We start from the raw sequence: 19,521 nt of genomic DNA on the forward strand, positions 1-19,521 counted from the left end.
GTGAAATTCATATGAATGTATAAGGGAAAGTGCATATCTATCTATCTATCTATCTATCTATCTATCTATCTATCTATCTATCTATCTATCTATCTATCTATCTATCTATCTATCTATCTATCTATCTATCTATCTATCCATCCATCCATCCATCCATCCATCCATCCATCCATCCATCCATCCAATTTTTTTTTAATTTTTTAATTTGAGCATTCATAAAAAATATTATGAGATCTTGAAAACTGCATGTATAATGATACAAATATATATATATATAAAAATCATTTATGAAAAACAACAAGCAATAAGTTTTAATAATTTAGTGATGTATCTGTTCTGATCCTCCAGCTCATGGGTTGCATTAGGAAATTGCAATTCATGTTAAACAGACAGAAGCTAATTCTACCAAATGCATGCAGATGTCGTCTGTCTCATCTGTGCATGTGGAGATCTGGGAAAGTCCATCTGGAGGGTTGAAGATGTGCCCAAAGGACAAGGAGTCCTGCTCCATAAGCTGAATGCCTCTGGGAGTGAATGCGTTAAACACTTTACAGACAGAATGGGTCATATAAAAGCACAATAGCTGAAGTCTAAGAATAGCCTGAGGAAAGAGGGTTTGCATTTCATCTAATCTAACAGATACATGATTCATCTCCATTCATACCTGACCGAAGAGATGATCTCGCCACTTTTTATGTGCACATTTAAATGGATCCATAAAATATACATTGTCAACAACTGTGTAATATCTCAGTCAAAACAATAAAAGCACCGACAGCAACAGCCACAATCAATCATACATTCCATGACCAGTTTTAGCAGGAAAGTGCATGTGTGAATAAACTCAAAATGCGGTTTATTTCCATATCAAAAGCTATTTCTAAATTCACATCATGTAGCAAAAATGATTTATTTTCCCCAGCATGTTTTCTAGTTAAGGAGTTTCAAAGAAGCTTCAAAGACCATGATCGTAAAAGACATCTACTTCTCACTTCCTTATTTCTGAAAGCACAAAGGACTCGTGGGTATCTGTGAGCCACAGCCCATATTCCGGAGCATTTTCTTCCTGGGTTTCTCTTTGATTGTAATGCAATGGCATTTCTTGTGGCAGATGTAACAGAGTGAGATGGAAGAACCCGCCGGAGGCAAAAACCTCGATTTTAGCATTATCTCTCTCGTCCACAGCAGAGTTGAATTTTAGCAGAGAGAGAGAGAGAGAGAGAGAGAGAGAGAGAGAGAGAGAGAGAGAGAGAGAGATCAGTGTAGTTCAACTAGGAGCTCAGTGACATGCCAGGTTCATAAAATCATGAATGTCTATTAGTTTAGTTTCTAAAACAACAAGCTCAGCTGTTCAACTCTGTGCTAGACCTCACTATTGCTTTACAACTTCAGAAGAAATCTTTTTTAGTAACCATTTTAATATGTACTAGACACTTAAATATTTATAAAAAAAAAAAAAAAAAAAAAACCATGACAATTCAGACTTTACAAAATATACATTATATATTTTTTTACAAATATTATTTATCATTTTATTTATATTACTTATTTATATAAATATATCTACGTATCTATTTATCGCTTTATTTTTTACTAAATTATTATCATTTGTATTCATATTAACACAACAAAGATACTATATATATATATATATATATATAAAATCATCATTAAAGAGTAAAAATACATGCTATTTTAGAGTATTTAAAAAAAATATTTAGCCTGCGCATTTCTATATATTTATATTTTTACAGAAAACTAGAGGAAGAACTTTTAAATACTGTCTGACAGAATTAGTATAACATAAAAATCCTACTAGTAATATAATATAATAACAATAATATTGTGACATCTCCGTAGACGTAAAATAAGTGTGTTATTTGCAAACTTTTTTGGATTTATGCAAATATGAAAATCAATATACTTTACTATATTTATTATAAATACTTATTCAATATTATATAATATTTATATTATCTATCTATCTATCTATCTATCTAATATATATATATATATATATATATATATATGTATATATATATATATATATATATATTTATATATATATATATTTGCACTTTACAATCACCCTTTCCCGCACATTATAAGCAAACAATACATAGACTTAAAGCTAACCATATTCAAAGTATAAGCACAAATCAGGCTTACCTTGAGTTTGAGGCCGTTCAGAGGCACTTATTTACCTCAGAATCCACCGTGGTAATTTATTTTTTAAATGAATAGAAAAAGATGCAGAAACATCCTCTTAGTTTTTCTGTCTTCCTCTGAGAAATTTATTTGAAACACTGTTCCTGTACATTAAAAAAACCAGACATAATTTTAATTCCAGGATTTAACTCTCAGCTCAGGAGGAAGGGCCAGTGCCACCGGGAACCCAAGCGGAGTGAGTGTAAACAGTGGGAGGAAGGTTTTTAACGTAACATCTCTCATTCCATCAGGCTTCCAAAGGGAAGCAGCCTCCAGCACCACCTGCTCAGCAGGGAAAGGAGAGAGCGTTTCAATTTAAGAGTCCTTAAATTCCACACGCAAAGAGCTCACACAAAGCATAGTTCAAAAGGTCAGGAGGATAAAAATTGTTTAGAAGTCCACAAGATAGACAGCACCATATTCCATGTCCATGTTCCAGAGTGTATCAGCACAGAGGAGATCGCTGAGACCCCTGATGGCACGTGTGTGACACTCTTCCTCTGGGACAGAAGAACACTTGAGGCCTGTGATCACAAGAAAAACACGACATTTAGTTACAACCTGGTGACATCCATCCATTCGTCCATCCACCCATCCATTCTTCAGTCCATCCATACATCCATCAGTCCATCCATAAGTCCATCAGTCCATCCATCTATTAGTTAGTCCGTCCGTCCATCCATCCATTCATTCTTCAGTCCATCCGTCCATCCATACATCCATCAGTCCATCCGTCCATCCATCCATTCATTCTTCAGTCCATCCGTCCATCCATACATCCATCTGTCCATCCATACATCCATCCATTCATTCTTCAGTCCATCCGTCCATCCATACATCCATCAGTCCATCCGTCCATCCATCCATTCATTCTTCAGTCCATCCGTCCATCCATCAGTCCATCCATACATCCATCAGTCCATCCGTCCATCCATACATCCATCAGTCCATCCGTCCATCCATCCATTCATTCTTCAGTCCATCCGTCCATCCATCAGTCCATCCATACATCCATCAGTCCATCCGTCCATCCATCCATTCATTCTTCAGTCCATCCGTCCATCCATCAGTCCATCCATGCATCCATCCATCCAGTCCATCCATCCAGTCCATCCATCCATTCGTCCATCCATCCATCCATTCGTCAGTCCACCCATCCATCCATCCATCCATTCTTCAGTCTATCCATAAGTCCATCAGTCCATCCATCTGTCAGTCCATCCGTCCATCCATCCATCCATTCATTCTTCAGTCCATCCATCAGTCCATCCATCCATTCATTCTTCAGTCCATCCATCAGTCCATCCATCCATTCATTCTTCAGTCCATCCGTCCATCCATACATCCGTACATCCATTCATTCTTCAGTCCATCCATCCATTCATTATTCAGTCCATCCGTCCATCCATACATCCGTACATCCATTCATTCTTCAGTCCATCCATACATCCGTACATCCATTCATTCTTCAGTCCATCCATCAGTCCATACATCCATCAGTCCATCCGTCCATCCATACATCCATCAGTCCATCCGTCCATCCATACATCCATCCATTCATCCATCCATCCATCCATCCATTCATTCTTCAGTCCATCCATCAAGTCCATCCATCCATACATCCATCAGTCCATCCGTCCATCCATCCATCCATTCTTCAGTCCATCCGTCCATCCATACATCCATCCGTCCATCCACACATCCATCCATCCATTCATCCATCCATCCATCCATCCATCCATCCATCCATTCTTCAGTCCATCCGTCCATCCATCAGTCCATCAGTCCATCCATCCAGTCCATCAGTCCATCTGTTCATCCATCTATTAGTCAGTCTGTCCATCCATCCAAAACACATTAGAAACCACACAGCAAGACTACAGTTCATACTGTAAGTTTGGGGTCAGTAAAATGTTTTTGAAATAAGTCTCTTTTGCTCACCAAGGCTGCATTTATTTGATTAAATATACAGTAGAAACCGTAATATTGTGAAAAATTACTGCAATTTAAATTAACTTTTTTTAATTTGAATTTAGTTTAAGAGGAAAGAGGAAATATATATACTGTACAATAGAGAACATAAATCCTGTTGCATGCAAGTCCTATTATCTAGTGTTGTGTATGAGCTGTCATGTATTACCAGGGTCCACTGATCTGATGACACCATTTCCTGCTTTCTGGCAGAGCTACGACCAAAGAATGAAGGCTAAAGAAAAAAATAAAAATAAAAACAAAAACTGAACATGGAAACAAAAACGAACGCAAAAAACAACACAACGGAACAAAGAGGAGAGAATAAACAGTACATTTAGAAAGAGACAAAAAATATTATTGGAAAAGATGATGGTGCAGACCTTGAAAGAAAACGATAGATGAGTGGTCTATATGATTACCTTTTCTTCTAATTCCTTTATCTGTCGTTTCTGTGTCTCTATCCACTCTTCCAGCTCTTTTATCCTCTGTTGAGACAGGAAAATCATTAGCTAACAAATAGGCAACACTAAATCCCGAAGCTTCATATTTACGGCAGAAAAAGTGGTGTTTGCATATGCAAAATGAATGGTTATTTACTGGTCAAAACAGCAAATATACACATTTAAAATGTACAGTATCCATATATACCATTGCATTGCTATAAAAATAAGCACGATCTCTTCCACTTTTATAGATGTACGCAGACAGGTACCGCTTGAGCATGTTGTAGCAGCTCCATCCTCTCTCTGAGTATCTGCGCATCTCGCTCTCGTAATTCACTCAAGACCTGCCTCTTCCACTGATCGACGGCTTCCCTCAGCGAATCACGGTCCTGCTCGGTCAGCATCTCGGACACCTTACCACCCGTCTCTTCATGCTGCAACGCGTCAAACAGCATCGCCTCCAACTCGAGGATACGCTGAGAGAAACACAGAAGTGTGGGCCGCAGATGACCAGCATGACCACCAGAGGGCACAGGAAGACAGAACTGCATCTCATCATAGAGTAACACTCCTCTGCAGTCACACAGAAAACATGATACACAGTCCTTACCTTATGCGCATGGTCCAAAGACTGCTTTCTGTAGTCTAATTCATCGTCTAAGTATCCTTTCTGATTGCTAAAGAGTTTCTTTGGAGGAAAATGACACGAGGAAATAATCATTTTGATATATAAAACAGCATTGACAAAAGTCATCCTGTTGGTGAGTAAATCTGATGAAGATTATAAAGAACATGTCTGGGACTCTAGGTCATAATCAGCCAAAATCAACAGGGGGAAATATATATTTTTTTAAACATATAAATATATTTTCAAAATATATTTTGCATAAAAAAAAAAAAAAACAAGATAAAAATCCTGACCAAATTCTCTTTACTGCAAATAAATAAATAAAATAAAAAATACAAATACATATATATATATATATAATAAAACTATAAAATAAAAAATTATAAAACTTATAACCTATTTTTTAAATAATACTTTTTTTTTTTTTTTTTTTACACTTTAGATTAGGGTCCAATTCATACTATTAACTATGACTTTTGCCTCAATAAACTCCTAATTACTGCTTATCAATAGTTAGTATTGTTAAGTTTAGGTATTGTGTAGGATTAAGGGATGTAGAATATGGTCATGCAGAATAAGACATTAATTTGTGCTTTTTAAGTACTAATAAACAGCCATCCTAGTAATATGGATGCTAATAAGCAACTAGTTGATAGTGAGAACAGGACCCTAAACTAGTGTTACCGTTTTTCTTTTATTTTGGGGTAAAATAAGAGGAATGTGTGTGTAATGAATTTGGATGCATTTACCTTTTCACTTTCTATGTCCAACATTTTCTGCTGTAACGCTGACTTGGTGACTTCGATTTGCTCTAACCACTGGACACAACAGAGACGTTAAAAGACAAACACTGGCATTCATGAAACGATCAGCAAAACAGCAAGAAATTCACATAAAATAAGATAATTTTAAAGAAGACATACCTTCTCTGCTAAAGTTAATACCGTTCTGGCATGAATAACCACCACCTGCTCCTCATTGGTCAGATTCTGTGTGCGCCGTCCAATGAAAAGGCGAGACATCAGTGACAGAAATATGCATGTGTAGCAGACACACCCAGGCATGTGTAAACACACACATTTACATATGAAATCAACATACACTTACGGCGTTATCCCCCAGAATATCGAGTTTCTTCATCAGCTCTGTGATCACAATTTCCTGTAGTGTGAGAAAGAGTTTCATTGAGAGATATTATGCCATGAATCCTCCGCCAGACACCAGCAGATTAGATCTGATCTGGATCACTGATAGTCTGTTAGGTGTTTGGTCTGATATCAGTTCCACCTGAAAAACTAAACCGAAAACTAGCGCGAAAAACAAACGATTTCTCAGCTGTATGTGCTATAAACATCAACAATAACCTTAAAGAAATTAAAACCTAGTCAAGGTGTTATCTGTGGCACTTTTAAGTAGTTTCTTCAGTGTCTAGATGTTCAGATAATTGTAAAACAGAATGACATAATAGTGTTCTCACTTATATGTGACCCTGGACCACAAAACCAGTCATATGGGTCAATTTTTTTTAAATTGAGATTTATACATGATCTGAAAGCTGAATAAATAAGCTTCCAATTGATGTGTGGTTTGTTAGGACAGGACAATATCTTTCCGTGATACAACTATTTGAAAATCTGGAATCTGAGGGTGCAAAAAAATTCCAAACATTGAGAAAATCACCTTTAAAGTTGTCCATTTATGTTCGCGATTGTGCCGCATTCATTCACAAAAATAAATGTTTTATATATTTACGGTAGGAAATTTAAAAAATATCTTCATGGAACATGATCTTTACTTAATATCCTTATGATTTTTGGCATAAAAGAAAAATCGATCATTTTGACCCATACAAACCCATATTGTTGGCTATTGCCACAAATATACCAGTGCGACTTATGACTGGTTTTGTGATCCAGGGTCACATATAGGGTAAGTTGTCACAATGAAAACCTAGTTTATTTGAAAATATATATATTTTTCTGAAATGTAAAATACTGTACAAAGTAAAAAGGCACAACATATCTGCATTATGCTGAGGATCTGTGTTATATGGAGTAAATCATAAAATAAAAACATTTAAAAAAGTTTTAATGAGTAAAACAATTATTAAAAAGTAAATATTTTAATAAGGAAACAATAATTTTTTCGAACAAACACTTTAATTAATGTATAAAAAACATTGAATTTGTATTTTTTTAATCTTCCTCCATTGTGACAACTTGCCCCAACCTGATCGTTCATTATTAAAACCTTCTACAGTAGTTACTCCCGTGTGACAACTAGCCCCGGTCTCTCTTTAGAGACATGAGGCATATCGTTCAGGGTAACTCACAGTAACACCCTCTGCCTCACAGTAGATCTGTAGAGGACTCATGCCCTCGGCAAAATGAATGCTCTGGAAGTTTATGGCTGGAGATCTTCTCTCTCTTTCCTGGAGAAAAAAGGAGCATCACTGTTATTCTTACACATAATCTGTGGTTCTGTTCCTGGGGCTGCAGTACAGAAATATCTGAACTCAGAATCCTTACTTTACACTGTATCACAGTGTATCTGTTTAGTAACCATGGTAAGTTTAATTCAGAAATCGAACATTTTCAAATTATAAGTCGAGAATTAAGAAAGGAAGTTTTTGTAATACAGGCCCCTAAATGTGTGTGAAATTCACACATGACAGATTTTGGAAAGATCTTCAGTCAGACTCACTTCAAGCTCAAGAATTCTGAACTCCAAGAGTTCGTTTTGGTCTTTCGCATCCTGAATTTCATTTTTCAGTCGCGTCTCCTCCATCTCCATGTTTTTAATCTGGGAACCAAAAACATAAAATGTTGGTTTAAAAAAGCAGAACAACTGTCGGAGATAACAAATGAGCTGCGTTCAGAGCCTGAAAGCGGCTTCGAGAAATTAATTAACACCACTGCTGAACTACAGAAAGAGGGTCATTCCTATAATTTGGTGGCTGTTTGGCTTTGAAACTTGAACAAAGAAGCAGTTTTTGTCTTTACACCAAGTTTTCTAAAGTCACACAGGTCAAACTTTAAAAACTTAAGGGATAGTCCGCCCTCATGTCGTTCCAAAACTATATTTCTGTCATGACAACTCTGAGTGTTTGGCATGGTAATGGATATGACAATGTTGATATGTTTGGTCTTGGCTGAATAAATCTGCTACGCTGCTGCTGTTAGTGCTGCTGCTCCAGAGCAAGTACGGGACTTGCTACTGCCAATAATAATTAATTCATAATTTGTTACATTTATATAGCGCTTTTTTTGGATACTCAAAGCGCTTCACAATACATTCAACAACACACTGCTGTGAGGAAGTAAGACATGCTGCTGTTGTACAATATAGCATTCATGAATTGCAGATCTATACAGGTGGAGCTGGGGGAGGTGGAGGGTTTCTGAAACCACACTGCAAACTGTAACAGCAAACGCTGACCAAGTATTTGAAAGTTGAGAAGTGAGCTCATTGGCCACTCAGCTCTGCCCTATAGACCTTATGTAGCTCCGCACCTTTTCAGCGCTGCGCTCATTGTCTTTTGACTTCCGGTCTGTATTTTCACAGCGTTTTGCGTGTTTATTAATGAACGGCTCGTTTTAAAATCTTCCAGGTCGATTTACATTTGTTAAGACATCTGCTTTAAACATTACAGTCCTCATGATAACTTTCGTTAACTTTACATTAAGTAAATCCACTTAAAAAGCTAATTACTCCTGGACATAAATGCCATATAAATATACAGAGCGACCGCAAAACGGAAGTTAAAAGACAATTTTCCAAAGATGGCGGCGCCCTTGTTTCTCTGGTGCATAAGGTCTATAGAGAACGATCCTACTGCAAACAGATTGAGTTAAGGACGTATCAACATGCACAGAACTTTGTATGAATTTACTCTTCTGTGGAGCACAAAAGTAGATATTTCGAAGAATGTTGGTAACAAACAGTTATTTTTTTGGAAACCAAAACTGCTTTAAATATTTTCTTTTGCGTTCCACAGAAGAAAGAAAATCATACTTGATTGGAACGACATGAGTGTGAGTAAATCATATTTTGGTGAACTGTCCTTTTAAACGGTGTTATTAATAGAAACATTTTAAACAAATGACTAATGAGATTTACTTCAATTGAAAACATGCTCTGCTGATGTTCATCTTCCATTGGTCTGACAAACAGAAACTGCTCCCACCTTTTCTACAAGCTCTTGGTTGCGTTGGTACAAAGCTTGTTTCTCCTCAATCCACTTCATGTCCTGAAAAATGCACATAATTTGAATGCAAATGATTTGAATAAACTGATGTTAGCAGATCTTATCGTGTAAAATCCTCTCAAACTCTCTCCCAGAATTATTCTCCGTCAGTGGCATATCTGATCCCAGAACAATTTCAGCCGCGTGTGTAACGCTCACAGCCCACACTGATGTATAGCCAGCACTGCTTTCTAATCAGCTTTCACATTCTCTACGTTTAGGGAATACTTTTAGGCTGCCATCGTGTGTGTGTGTGTGTGTTACCCTTTGACTTAGACTAAGCGGCCCCCTCAGATGGAAAAAAATATTAAAAACTAAGCAGGGAGTTGGAAAGTCACCGCAAAACATATTTATCATGTCTGATTATAGATACAAATTTTCTTTTAGTGGGACCAATAGTTCCACAGCAAAAGTTCCAGGTTGTTGTGTATTATATTCTTTGATGTAACTGCTGTGTTTCCACATGCAACCAAACGGGAACGTCTCCTAACAAGTGTGCACATGTGAAACGTGTTATCACAGTCTTTAGTGGAGCCAAGTGTGCTGCACACATCCTGAAAAGTGAAGGCACAAAATTGATCGCCCCCTGGTGGCTGGTTTATAAACCCCACCCTCCACCTGTTATCCAATGGGACGCAAAGCCAAATTGAAAAAAATCCAATTACGCTTCAAATCATTTTTTTCCGAAGATGGTTTCTGTGAGCGTGAGTACAGGCGGGACCTTGATAACGCGGCTCTGGGATATTTTCACTTCCTTTTTCTACAGTGGAAGGAAGTGGAGACGCGTCGTCCATCTTTTTTTACAGTCTATGAGTGGAACTGTACAAATACACCTGTGCTAAATGACATTTTGCAGTTCTAACATGGATGCGTTGGCAGCGCTGGTGTTTTACCTGTCCCTGATGACTCAGAACACACTCCAGATCTGCTATTCTGGTCTGGTACCGGAACATTTCGGCCTGAAGCTGCTCACGAGTCTAAAACAGATAACAAAGAACAGAGACACTGATGTGAAGGTAAGATCGATCTGCAGTAGCACCATCACGATCTTTGAATTGAATTGGTCATTGTCATAAATCGTTTTTTGCATGTTTGTAAGAAAAAGAAAAGAAAAAAGCCATTTGCAACCCATTTTACTTTAAAACGAGACATTCAGTTAGGAAGAAAAAAAAAAAGGTTACTTATCAGGAATTGATTCGATTCTGTAAAATGGTCGCTTATCAGCGATTGGAGAGGGGTTGAAAAATAATTTATGATGTGACCCAAAAATAATTTTTTTAGAGGCATTTCATTTAGTTGAAAACATTTTTAATTCGAGACCTGGTGACTGACTGTCACTCATAGTGGTCAAAATAGCTTCTAAAGCTTGATCACCTCAGGCTAGAGAGAATGGTGTCGTCTTAGCGGCCCCTAATTTAATAACAAATGATCGTTGCGACGGAAGCGAATCAATCAAAACTAACTTTAGCTGGAAAATAACTTTATTAAAGAACCGCTATGAAGCCAAAACAATCTCTGTTACCTTAAATTATACGTTTATCTTTGTAAAGCTGCTTTGAAACATTGTTAAAAGCGCTATATAAATAAAGATGACTTGACTTGTTAATGACAGTTAATGACACTAAACACAGTGTAATACCGAAGAAAATCCTATTCATATGATGATGATGATGATGATGATGAACTATTCAGCCATCTGCAAAGAGCTGAGATGTTGTTGTTGTTAAGAGAATGAATATATAAATATGTGAAATGCTTTACCTTGAGCTCTTTCTCTGCATCAAACGTTCCTCCCACCTGCTCCTGCAGGAGAGCGTAAGCGCGCTGAAGAGCCTGATACTCCATCGTCAGCTGACGGAATCGCAGCTCTGTCTCCTCCTTTACCATTCCCTAAGCACAGGGAGAGGACACGCTTACAGTTATAGTTTACAGACACACTCACACCCACACAAACACACACGCACCTCTTCGAGGTCATCGTCTGGTGTGCAGGGCGTCCGGTCTGTGTGGTAGGAAATGGAGGAGCCGTCCGAGTCTATAGAGCCTTCCTCATCATAGCCAAAAAACGTTTCCACCACCGGCTACAGAGAGAGAGCGAGAGAGGATTTTTGACTCAAAGTTTAAATATACAGAAGCACACACACACACACACACACAAAATATAATCTGTAATGTTGAGTATTAATATAATTTAAAAGAGTCAAATCAAACATCACCAGCCGTAATCAATGCAGTGGTGCTAAATTAATAAGATGACGTCATTGTATAAAAAGTAAATACTTTATATTAATATAAAAATAAATGCATAATCAATGCATAATTCAAATGATAATATATTATGTAAACATTAAAAATGAATGCATAATTAAAAGTGCATCACTTCAAAAATAGCTAAAATGCAAACAAATAAAAAAGAAAATATTATTTGAAAGAAAATATCATATACAAACAATGATTATACAAATAGATGCATAACCAAGAATAATGTAATGTAAGAGCGATGTAACTTTAGTCTTTATAATAATAGTATACGAGAATAAGATTGGATAATGTATTACAAAATTATGCGGTAATAAAAAATAATAATGTATTTATGCTTTCTGATGATTGGAAATTGAATTTTGATGATTGGAAATTAATTTTTAGGTTTAGTTTTTTTGCCAACAATTTCTTTTTCTTTTTTATGCTTGATTTCATCTGTATGCTTTATATTGTATGTGCTATATACATATATAATTATAATTTTTTTTTCTTCAAGTGTGTTGGACAGTGGCATGTGTATGCGTACCCTACAGGTTCTGAAGGGCTTCTTCCTGCGCAGACTGTCCTGTCTCCTGTATCTCAGCAGCATGTCTCTCTCCTGAGAAGCAAGATTAAATTAAGATTAAATGAAAGAACAAAACACATTCACTTCTTTCAGATAGCCTATAGTAAAATAACATCTTACATCTGTGTCTTTAAAGGTGCATTAAATAACAGTTTCCACTACACTTCCAGTTTTATCCATAAAATTCTACTTTCATCCGTAAATTCATGGCACGTGTATTTAGATTTTGACTGAACATCACATACACTACATTTCTCAGTCATTTCAGTTGCTAATTTCATTCACACTTTAAGGAAACCGATATTTCTGCAGATATTTTCATCCAGGTTTCGTTAGGTAACATGTACTGCATTCATTTGCAAAAACATATTTTAGCATTTTACAGCGTGAATATTTCCCAGAAGCAAAATGACTCACTATCACACTCTTCACGTATCCAGCGGTTTCCAGCGCCTGGAAAAAATTAAAATGGGCCAATCAGAAAACAATACGACACAGTTTGTAATATTTATTTTTCAAAATGGACCCCAATCATGTTAATTCTTAATCTAATTGAGGCTTTTCATGTTGACTTTTAAAACACATGTTAGTACGTCCCTGTGAGAAGAAATGCTGATACCCTGGACAGATCGTCGATTATGTTCTGTTGTTCCAGCACTTGTAGTCTCAGAAACTCAATCTCTCTCTCGTCTTGACTCAGATCCAGATCGTTCAGAGAACTGGGCCGTCGTATCGTCCCAGCCTTCTCTCGCTGCAAAATAAAAACTCATTCCTCACATCAAGAGACCGGATGTGTGCACAGAGACTGCTGACAGATAATTACTCATGTCTGATGAGTTGCCATAATGATCATATCATTTAGACATGAGCAATAACAAGGTTGTGTGCTTGCCGGATGCTGAACGGCTCGACCCATAAATGTGTTTACATGAAAACATGGCCATGTTAAAGAGGCATCAATTTCAAAGCAAATGTTTTATGCCGTTGGTGTGATCTTCACCTGATAAAACTACTTCAGGATCACACATTTATGGTTTATGCAGTGGAATAGGCAAGATGAATGCTTCTTTTGTCTGGGAAAAAAAAAATCGAAATAATAGTCGAAGCTGGAAATGGTCAATTATGTCTAATGACAGTGGAGCGGTTGTGGGATTTAAATTGACCACATCAGCATCAGGGAAAGTGTATATTTTCTAAGATAACTAGATTTCCGACAGCAATCATTTTGATTTGTTCATTTGCAGAAAAATGTGCAGGTCATTTTTTTTTATACAAAATACTGATGGCTTCAGGAAAGTTTGCCAGCTAGATTGTTTTTGGAAGAAATTAATACTTTAATTCAGCAAGGATGAATTAAACTAATCAAAAGTGCCAGTAAAGACATTTAGAACGTTACAAAAGCTTTGCATTTCAAATTATTTTCAGCATTGATGATAATATTCATTTTTAAGCAGCAAATCAGCATATATTAGAATGATTTCTGAAGGATCATGTGACACTGAAGACAAAAGATATTAAAAAGGAGAAAAATAGTAATTATATTTTAAAATATAACTGTTTTTACTTATTTTTGATCACACAAATGCAGTCTTTGGTGAGAATAAGACCTTTCTTTAAAAAAATATAAAAAACTTGAAAGGTAGAGTATATTATATAAACTATATTTATATTTAGCATCAAAACTATTATATATTTTTTTATCAACATCAATATTTGTAAGCGCTTTAACTGGACACCATTTGATTGTTCACCTTGTAATATTTCAATTTTATATAATAAAAAAAAAACATTTAATCACTGTGGTGTAATAAAAATCTCCCTCAAATAATATGAGCTCATACTGTACAAATACATTTATGCTCACAGTTGTTTTCTGCTTCATTACCATTTCAATGTTCTCCTGAGTGACGAAATGCAGTTTGTTCTCCATGCGTCTCAATACATGAGCCAGTTCCTCATTTTTGTGGCTGAGACGTTTGTTCTTGTCCAGTAACGGCTTATACTGGCTCTCAGCTTCACGGAGACGCTTTAACTGGGCGCACAGACATAAACAGAAGGTTACAAAAATGTTGGGGTGGCAAAAGCATGCAGTAAATAATATTTGGACATAATTGTCTTAGTGCATCGGTGTATGCACTGATACTGATTTTAGAAAATACAATTAAAACCAGTAAAGTTACGCATTTTGAACACAATGCATAGTTTAAGAACGTGGTCAGAGTTTTTTTTGCAAAACGAAATGATTAGCCTGTACCGGCGGTAAATGTATCACAATGCAAATACAACCAAGATATTCTTGACTGTCTAAAGTTGGTAAATTAGTTTAAGACATGAAATCTAAAATAATAGAGAAGCCGACTGGACTATTGCATTCTACTTGAACATCATGTCATGTTTGAGAACCGAACTGAGTGGTAAATTGAGTCCGAACCCTTTCTGAAGGTTTCAGCTGCCATGTTTAAATCACTCTGTCTCTGTATCGATCTTTAAGCCTGTCTGAGCCGAGAAGAGGAAACACTGAAGTCATTCATCACTGCTCAGATACTTACCACCATTACTGAGAACATTTACACCATCACATAACACTTAGAAAGGCAAAGACGATATTTAATGCTACACAGTAAACATGATACAGAAGACAAACACATATACTGTATGCACAGACACACTTCATTTGTGCACAATGCAAAGACATTTTTCTTTTTTTGTGCACAATGCAAAGACAAGTTCTATGTTATCAGAACATTAGAATTATTTATAGGTAAGAAGGCTGAATTACTTTCTGGACAGAGTCTGGATATATGTAAACAAATAAGAAAAAAAAAGTTAAAAAAAAGAAAAATAAATACACCATTTTAAAAAAAAATGTTTTTACCATAAAATGTGAAAAAAGTGAATATAGCCTATATATATATATATATATTTTTTTTTTTTATATATTATATTTATATTATAATATATATTATATTTTTCAAAAAAAATTAAAATAATTCATACAAATATTGTTTCACCTTAACACAAGCACAGACTCACCAGTTCATTGCGTTCCTCTGACAGCAGTGCATTGCGGTCCTCTAGTTTGCGGATAATAGCACTCAGTTCTGCAATTTTCAGTTGGAAACGTCGAGCATCCTTCTCATCCAAGTGCTGCATCTGGAAAACAAACCAACTGCAGGTAACTGGAAAAAAACATTCTCCACTCGTATCATTTTTTTTTTTCTCCCCATGATGAAATACTTGATCTGTCTGTATACGAGTCAAAATCTGCTTATTGGAAATAATGGAACAACAGTTTTAAAAAGTGATTTTTCACTATTATTTTCAACAGTATCTGCATTTTTATGGGTTTAAAAATATTAAACAAAAAAACATATTTTTGTTATAAGAGACAATAAAAACAACTGTGCATCAAAACTCCTTTCCTAGTAAAAAAAAAACAAAAAAAACTTGATTTTCACAAGTCAACAAATTGGTGAAATCCACCTGAATGTAACATTTTACCAAACATGTCAGACTCTGAGTAACATGTCATTTATTCACACCACGGAATAAAATTCATTCCATAAAATAAGCATAATGACCTACGCAAAAAGGGTTTTGAACGTCTCCGGCACGTTTAATACCCAAAATCAAATATTGTTAACCCCTCATGCACGTTATCAAGTCCGTCAAAAACTTAGGCTGTCGGGTGGAATATTAGAACTCAAATCATCGACATAACACAATCATGGTCATCAATCACTTCACTGAATACTTGCCGGCTAAGAAATACATCATTATTACCTTACTATCCATCTGTTTTCAAATCCACATCATTTGAATATCAAGATATCAACGTCTGTCAAAAAATAACGTGCACAATGTAGGTTAGTATTTACGAGAAGCAGATGTCCAGCGAGTGCACACACTTACTGGAAAACACACACTACCGGATGTTTAACTACGTCATCGCTTCGCTTTCCGAGAAGAGGCCTGAGCGGTCTGTCAGAGACTATAACGCACGTAATACATAACGCACACGAGTATAAGTGAAATACGCAAGATAAAGAGAATAAATGCAAATCCAATTGATAAACTTTGCTGGGTTAGTGAACATTGTTCAACGCGTGTTGGTTTTGACTGACATTTTTATGCACATTTACACTATTTGTTGCATTGAATTACCCCTTAGCAGATTTTAACAATATAAAGCGTATTTTCATCAATTCTGTTTGGTGCTGTAGTAAGAAAATATTCCATTATGTCAGGTAACCGTAGAAACAGAAGTAGGAGGAAACAGAGCCTAAGAACACTGGCTCGTCCACATCTGACAAAGACCTGAAAGGTCACCGATCAAATCCGTATTTTCTCCTGCAGAGAAAATGAAAGCAGCAGCCGTGCCACCACAGCTGAAGCTGATATCAAACCGACAGCCAGAGACACGGATGTTCAGCTGCTGGGAAACAAGCCTCAGATATGAAACCTCAGATTGTGAATACTAAAGTGTGTGACCTCACAGCCCTCACAGCCCTGAGAAGGTGATATGTGGGAAAGATCACACTCTCACATTCAGCACACATGAAGACAGTGTGAAAATGCACATGGCCCTTCTCACAGCTAAATTTATTGTAAGATGTATATATTTGTATGATTACATATTTGACTGAACAACGGGCAACTGCAGGAAGAGTTTAAACTTGATGTAAAAGAGTCATCATTTTTGATACATCAGTTTGTTGGTGCCAGAGAAATAAAAAAAGTTAAACACTGTTTCTCTCATCACAGTTAATATCATGATACACCAACACTGCTGGAAAAAAAGTTTGTTATATAGCATTCAAACATTGTGAAATCAAGAGCAACCTAAAAAAAAAAATTAATACATTGATAAAAAGACAAAAAAGCATTGGATAAAGCAAATCGCTTTGGATATACCATCTGCATAATTTAAATGCACTATAAAAAGTGTTAGTTAATTTGTTAGATGGCAGATAAAGAATAAAAATCTATGGAAAACGAAATGGGCCCTTATTCAAGTCGCAGCGGGAGACACTCCAAATAAAGTTGTAAATATTTTTTAGATCATGTGTGCAAGGAAAGAATTAAACCTCAAACCTAATGAGCACAAAGCCAGATTCAAGACACATGCTGTTGTCAACATAATGCATAATATTAAATTAAATCAAGACACGATGACGGCAAAATTAATGCTGTGTTTAGTTTGGTTGTTTTAAAGATCATTCTGAAGTTAATTAAGTAGAAACATTATAAGTATTGAAAAAGCTACTGCTGTTAATGAAAATATGGCCCTAATGTCTATTGTTAAGATTGTGCAGGTGTAATTATGATCTTAATGCTGTAATTTGTGCAGGAAAGAATAGGACAATAGATTCATGCAGTGAAGTGTGAGGATCCAGGGAAAGCTCTGTGTGTTTCCACGAACAGATGAAAAGCAGCCGGACCAGCAGTGTTTTCCTCAAACCCAGACCTGTTCAAGTCCTTGAGAACCTTTCCTCACAGAAATGTCTTTTCAATCCCAATCTGTCAATGATGTGCATAAAGTTAATCAGGGTACATTAATGACCCTTTTGATGATCATGTACATGAATGTTCTTGCTCTGGATTGAAATAAAATACTTTTATAGGTTCTGATGCTAAATAGCACCATCATTAATAAACAACGAAACAAAAAAGTGCAACAGTCACTGATTGTTTCTGCTAGTATTTTCCCATTCATTTTCGTTTTCAATAGAGAAACAAACCATTTAACCAAACCAACTATCTTCATCTATAGTAAGTTTATGGTCAATAAGATGTTTTTAATGTTTTTGAAAGAAGTCTCTGACCAAGGCTGCATTTATTTGATAAAAAAATACAGTAAAAACAGTAATATTTTTTATTATATTACTACAATATAAAACAGCTCTTTTCTATTTTAATATATTGTAAAATGTCATTTATTTCTATGCATCATTACTCCAGTCTTCAGTGTCATACGATCCTTCAGAATTGTTTTGTTTTTTTTAATGTTGAAAACAGTTGTGCTGCTTAATACTTTTGTGGAAACCCTGATTCCCAATCTTTAGATCTATTGAAATGAATCTATGATTAATTAAATAATTTCTTTACAAAAAGAGAAAGGTACAAACCTGTACATTTAACCATTTTTATGAGGGAATGAACAACTCATCCCATGAACTCATGAAACAAACATAAACTTAATGTACAATTTAAAAACGTTTTGACTATAAAGTCATTGAAAAGGTAATATATTTGAAGTGTATTGCGTAATATTCAAACATACAGATTCATAATAAATATGTAGCACACTTTTTTCACTGGGAAACATGACTTTTTAAAAACAAACATGAGCTACTTTTGATTTTAAAAGAAACATTAACTTTGTTAGGTCTATCTTAAATTTGTTTTACATTATAACTCACAATCAGTTTCTCTATGGAGAATATGAATGGGAATGGGTTGAGGAAAACCGATGTGAGCGCGTGGGCACAGTGAGAGCGGCGAGGTTTAGTAATGGAGATGTGCTTACAGGGTTAGCTGTGTTCTCTGCTGTGTCTCCTGCAGCGGGTGAGAAAGGGCCCTCTCGTCTGGGGCTGGAGTCTCGCAGCAGGGCCAGCTGAGAGTCTACAGCCTGTTTCTGCTGCTGTAGTTTCCACGTGTGGCCCGCCTGAGCGCTGAGCTCTCTCTCCAGCCCACAGACAGCGCGCTCCTTTAGTTTAATCTCATCCATCTACAGGACAGAACACAGCACAGTCACATATGCACACGTCCCGCCTGAAACTGGACACAGGTGTGAGTGTCAGATACCACGTCCACTCGGGACAGGGAACGGAACACGCATGCACAGCATTCGCCATGAAAACCCGTACAGTGATGAGCCACGCCACTTAATATTCAGAGATTTTATTGATTTGTCTGCACTAACACTATTGGATGAGAACTGAACTATCTATCTATCTATCTATCTATCTATCTATCTATCTATCTATCTCTCTATCTATCTATCTATCTATCTATCTATCTATCTATCTATCTATCTATCTATCTATCTATCTATCTATCTATCTATCTATCTATCTATCTATCTATCTATCTATCTATCTATCTATCTATCTATCCATCCATCCATCCATCCATCCATCCATCCATCCATCCATCCATCCATCTATCCAAAAGTACAAAGTGTGAACTTATG

The 19,521-nt window shown here is 36.2% G+C and overlaps 1 protein-coding gene across 14 annotated transcripts in view; it reads right to left on the reverse strand.

The window, feature by feature from the left end:
• Positions 1–2,275: 2,275 nt before the first annotated feature.
• The window catches only part of jakmip3 (Janus kinase and microtubule interacting protein 3), a 41,469-nt gene continuing 24,223 nt past the window's right edge, over positions 2,276–19,521 (reverse strand). Inside the window, exons 6-25 of one of the 14 annotated variants that reach the window (XR_014630063.1) lie at positions 18,856–19,056; positions 15,360–15,479; positions 14,212–14,358; positions 12,946–13,077; positions 12,744–12,779; positions 12,288–12,359; positions 11,464–11,580; positions 11,261–11,389; positions 10,393–10,476; positions 9,440–9,502; positions 7,957–8,055; positions 7,586–7,684; positions 6,361–6,414; positions 6,177–6,242; positions 6,003–6,071; positions 5,236–5,313; positions 4,831–5,101; positions 4,602–4,667; positions 4,349–4,414; positions 2,276–2,732 (exon numbers count right to left, since the gene is read on the reverse strand). Coding sequence is in view for 12 of the 14 variants with exons in the window: in XM_084433561.1 (XP_084289687.1) it covers positions 2,580–2,732; positions 4,349–4,414; positions 4,602–4,667; positions 4,895–5,101; positions 5,236–5,313; positions 6,003–6,071; positions 6,177–6,242; positions 6,355–6,414; positions 7,586–7,684; positions 7,957–8,055; positions 9,440–9,502; positions 10,393–10,476; positions 11,261–11,389; positions 11,464–11,580; positions 12,288–12,359; positions 12,744–12,779; positions 12,946–13,077; positions 14,212–14,358; positions 15,360–15,479; positions 18,856–19,056 (2,064 nt within the window). In the remaining 2 variants the exon portion in view is untranslated. Of the gene's footprint in view, positions 2,733–4,348; positions 4,446–4,601; positions 4,668–4,830; positions 5,102–5,235; positions 5,314–6,002; positions 6,072–6,176; positions 6,243–6,354; positions 6,415–7,585; positions 7,685–7,956; positions 8,056–9,439; positions 9,503–10,392; positions 10,477–11,260; positions 11,390–11,463; positions 11,581–12,287; positions 12,360–12,743; positions 12,780–12,945; positions 13,078–14,211; positions 14,359–15,359; positions 15,480–18,855; positions 19,057–19,521 lie in introns of all 14 variants that reach the window. The other 13 variants (XR_014630064.1, XM_084433567.1, XM_084433566.1 and 10 more) reach the window with 13 other exon arrangements.

This window comes from Rutilus rutilus (assembly GCF_951802725.1).
Source record: "Rutilus rutilus genome assembly, chromosome: 16".
Taxonomy (NCBI): Eukaryota; Metazoa; Chordata; class Actinopteri; order Cypriniformes; family Leuciscidae; genus Rutilus; species Rutilus rutilus.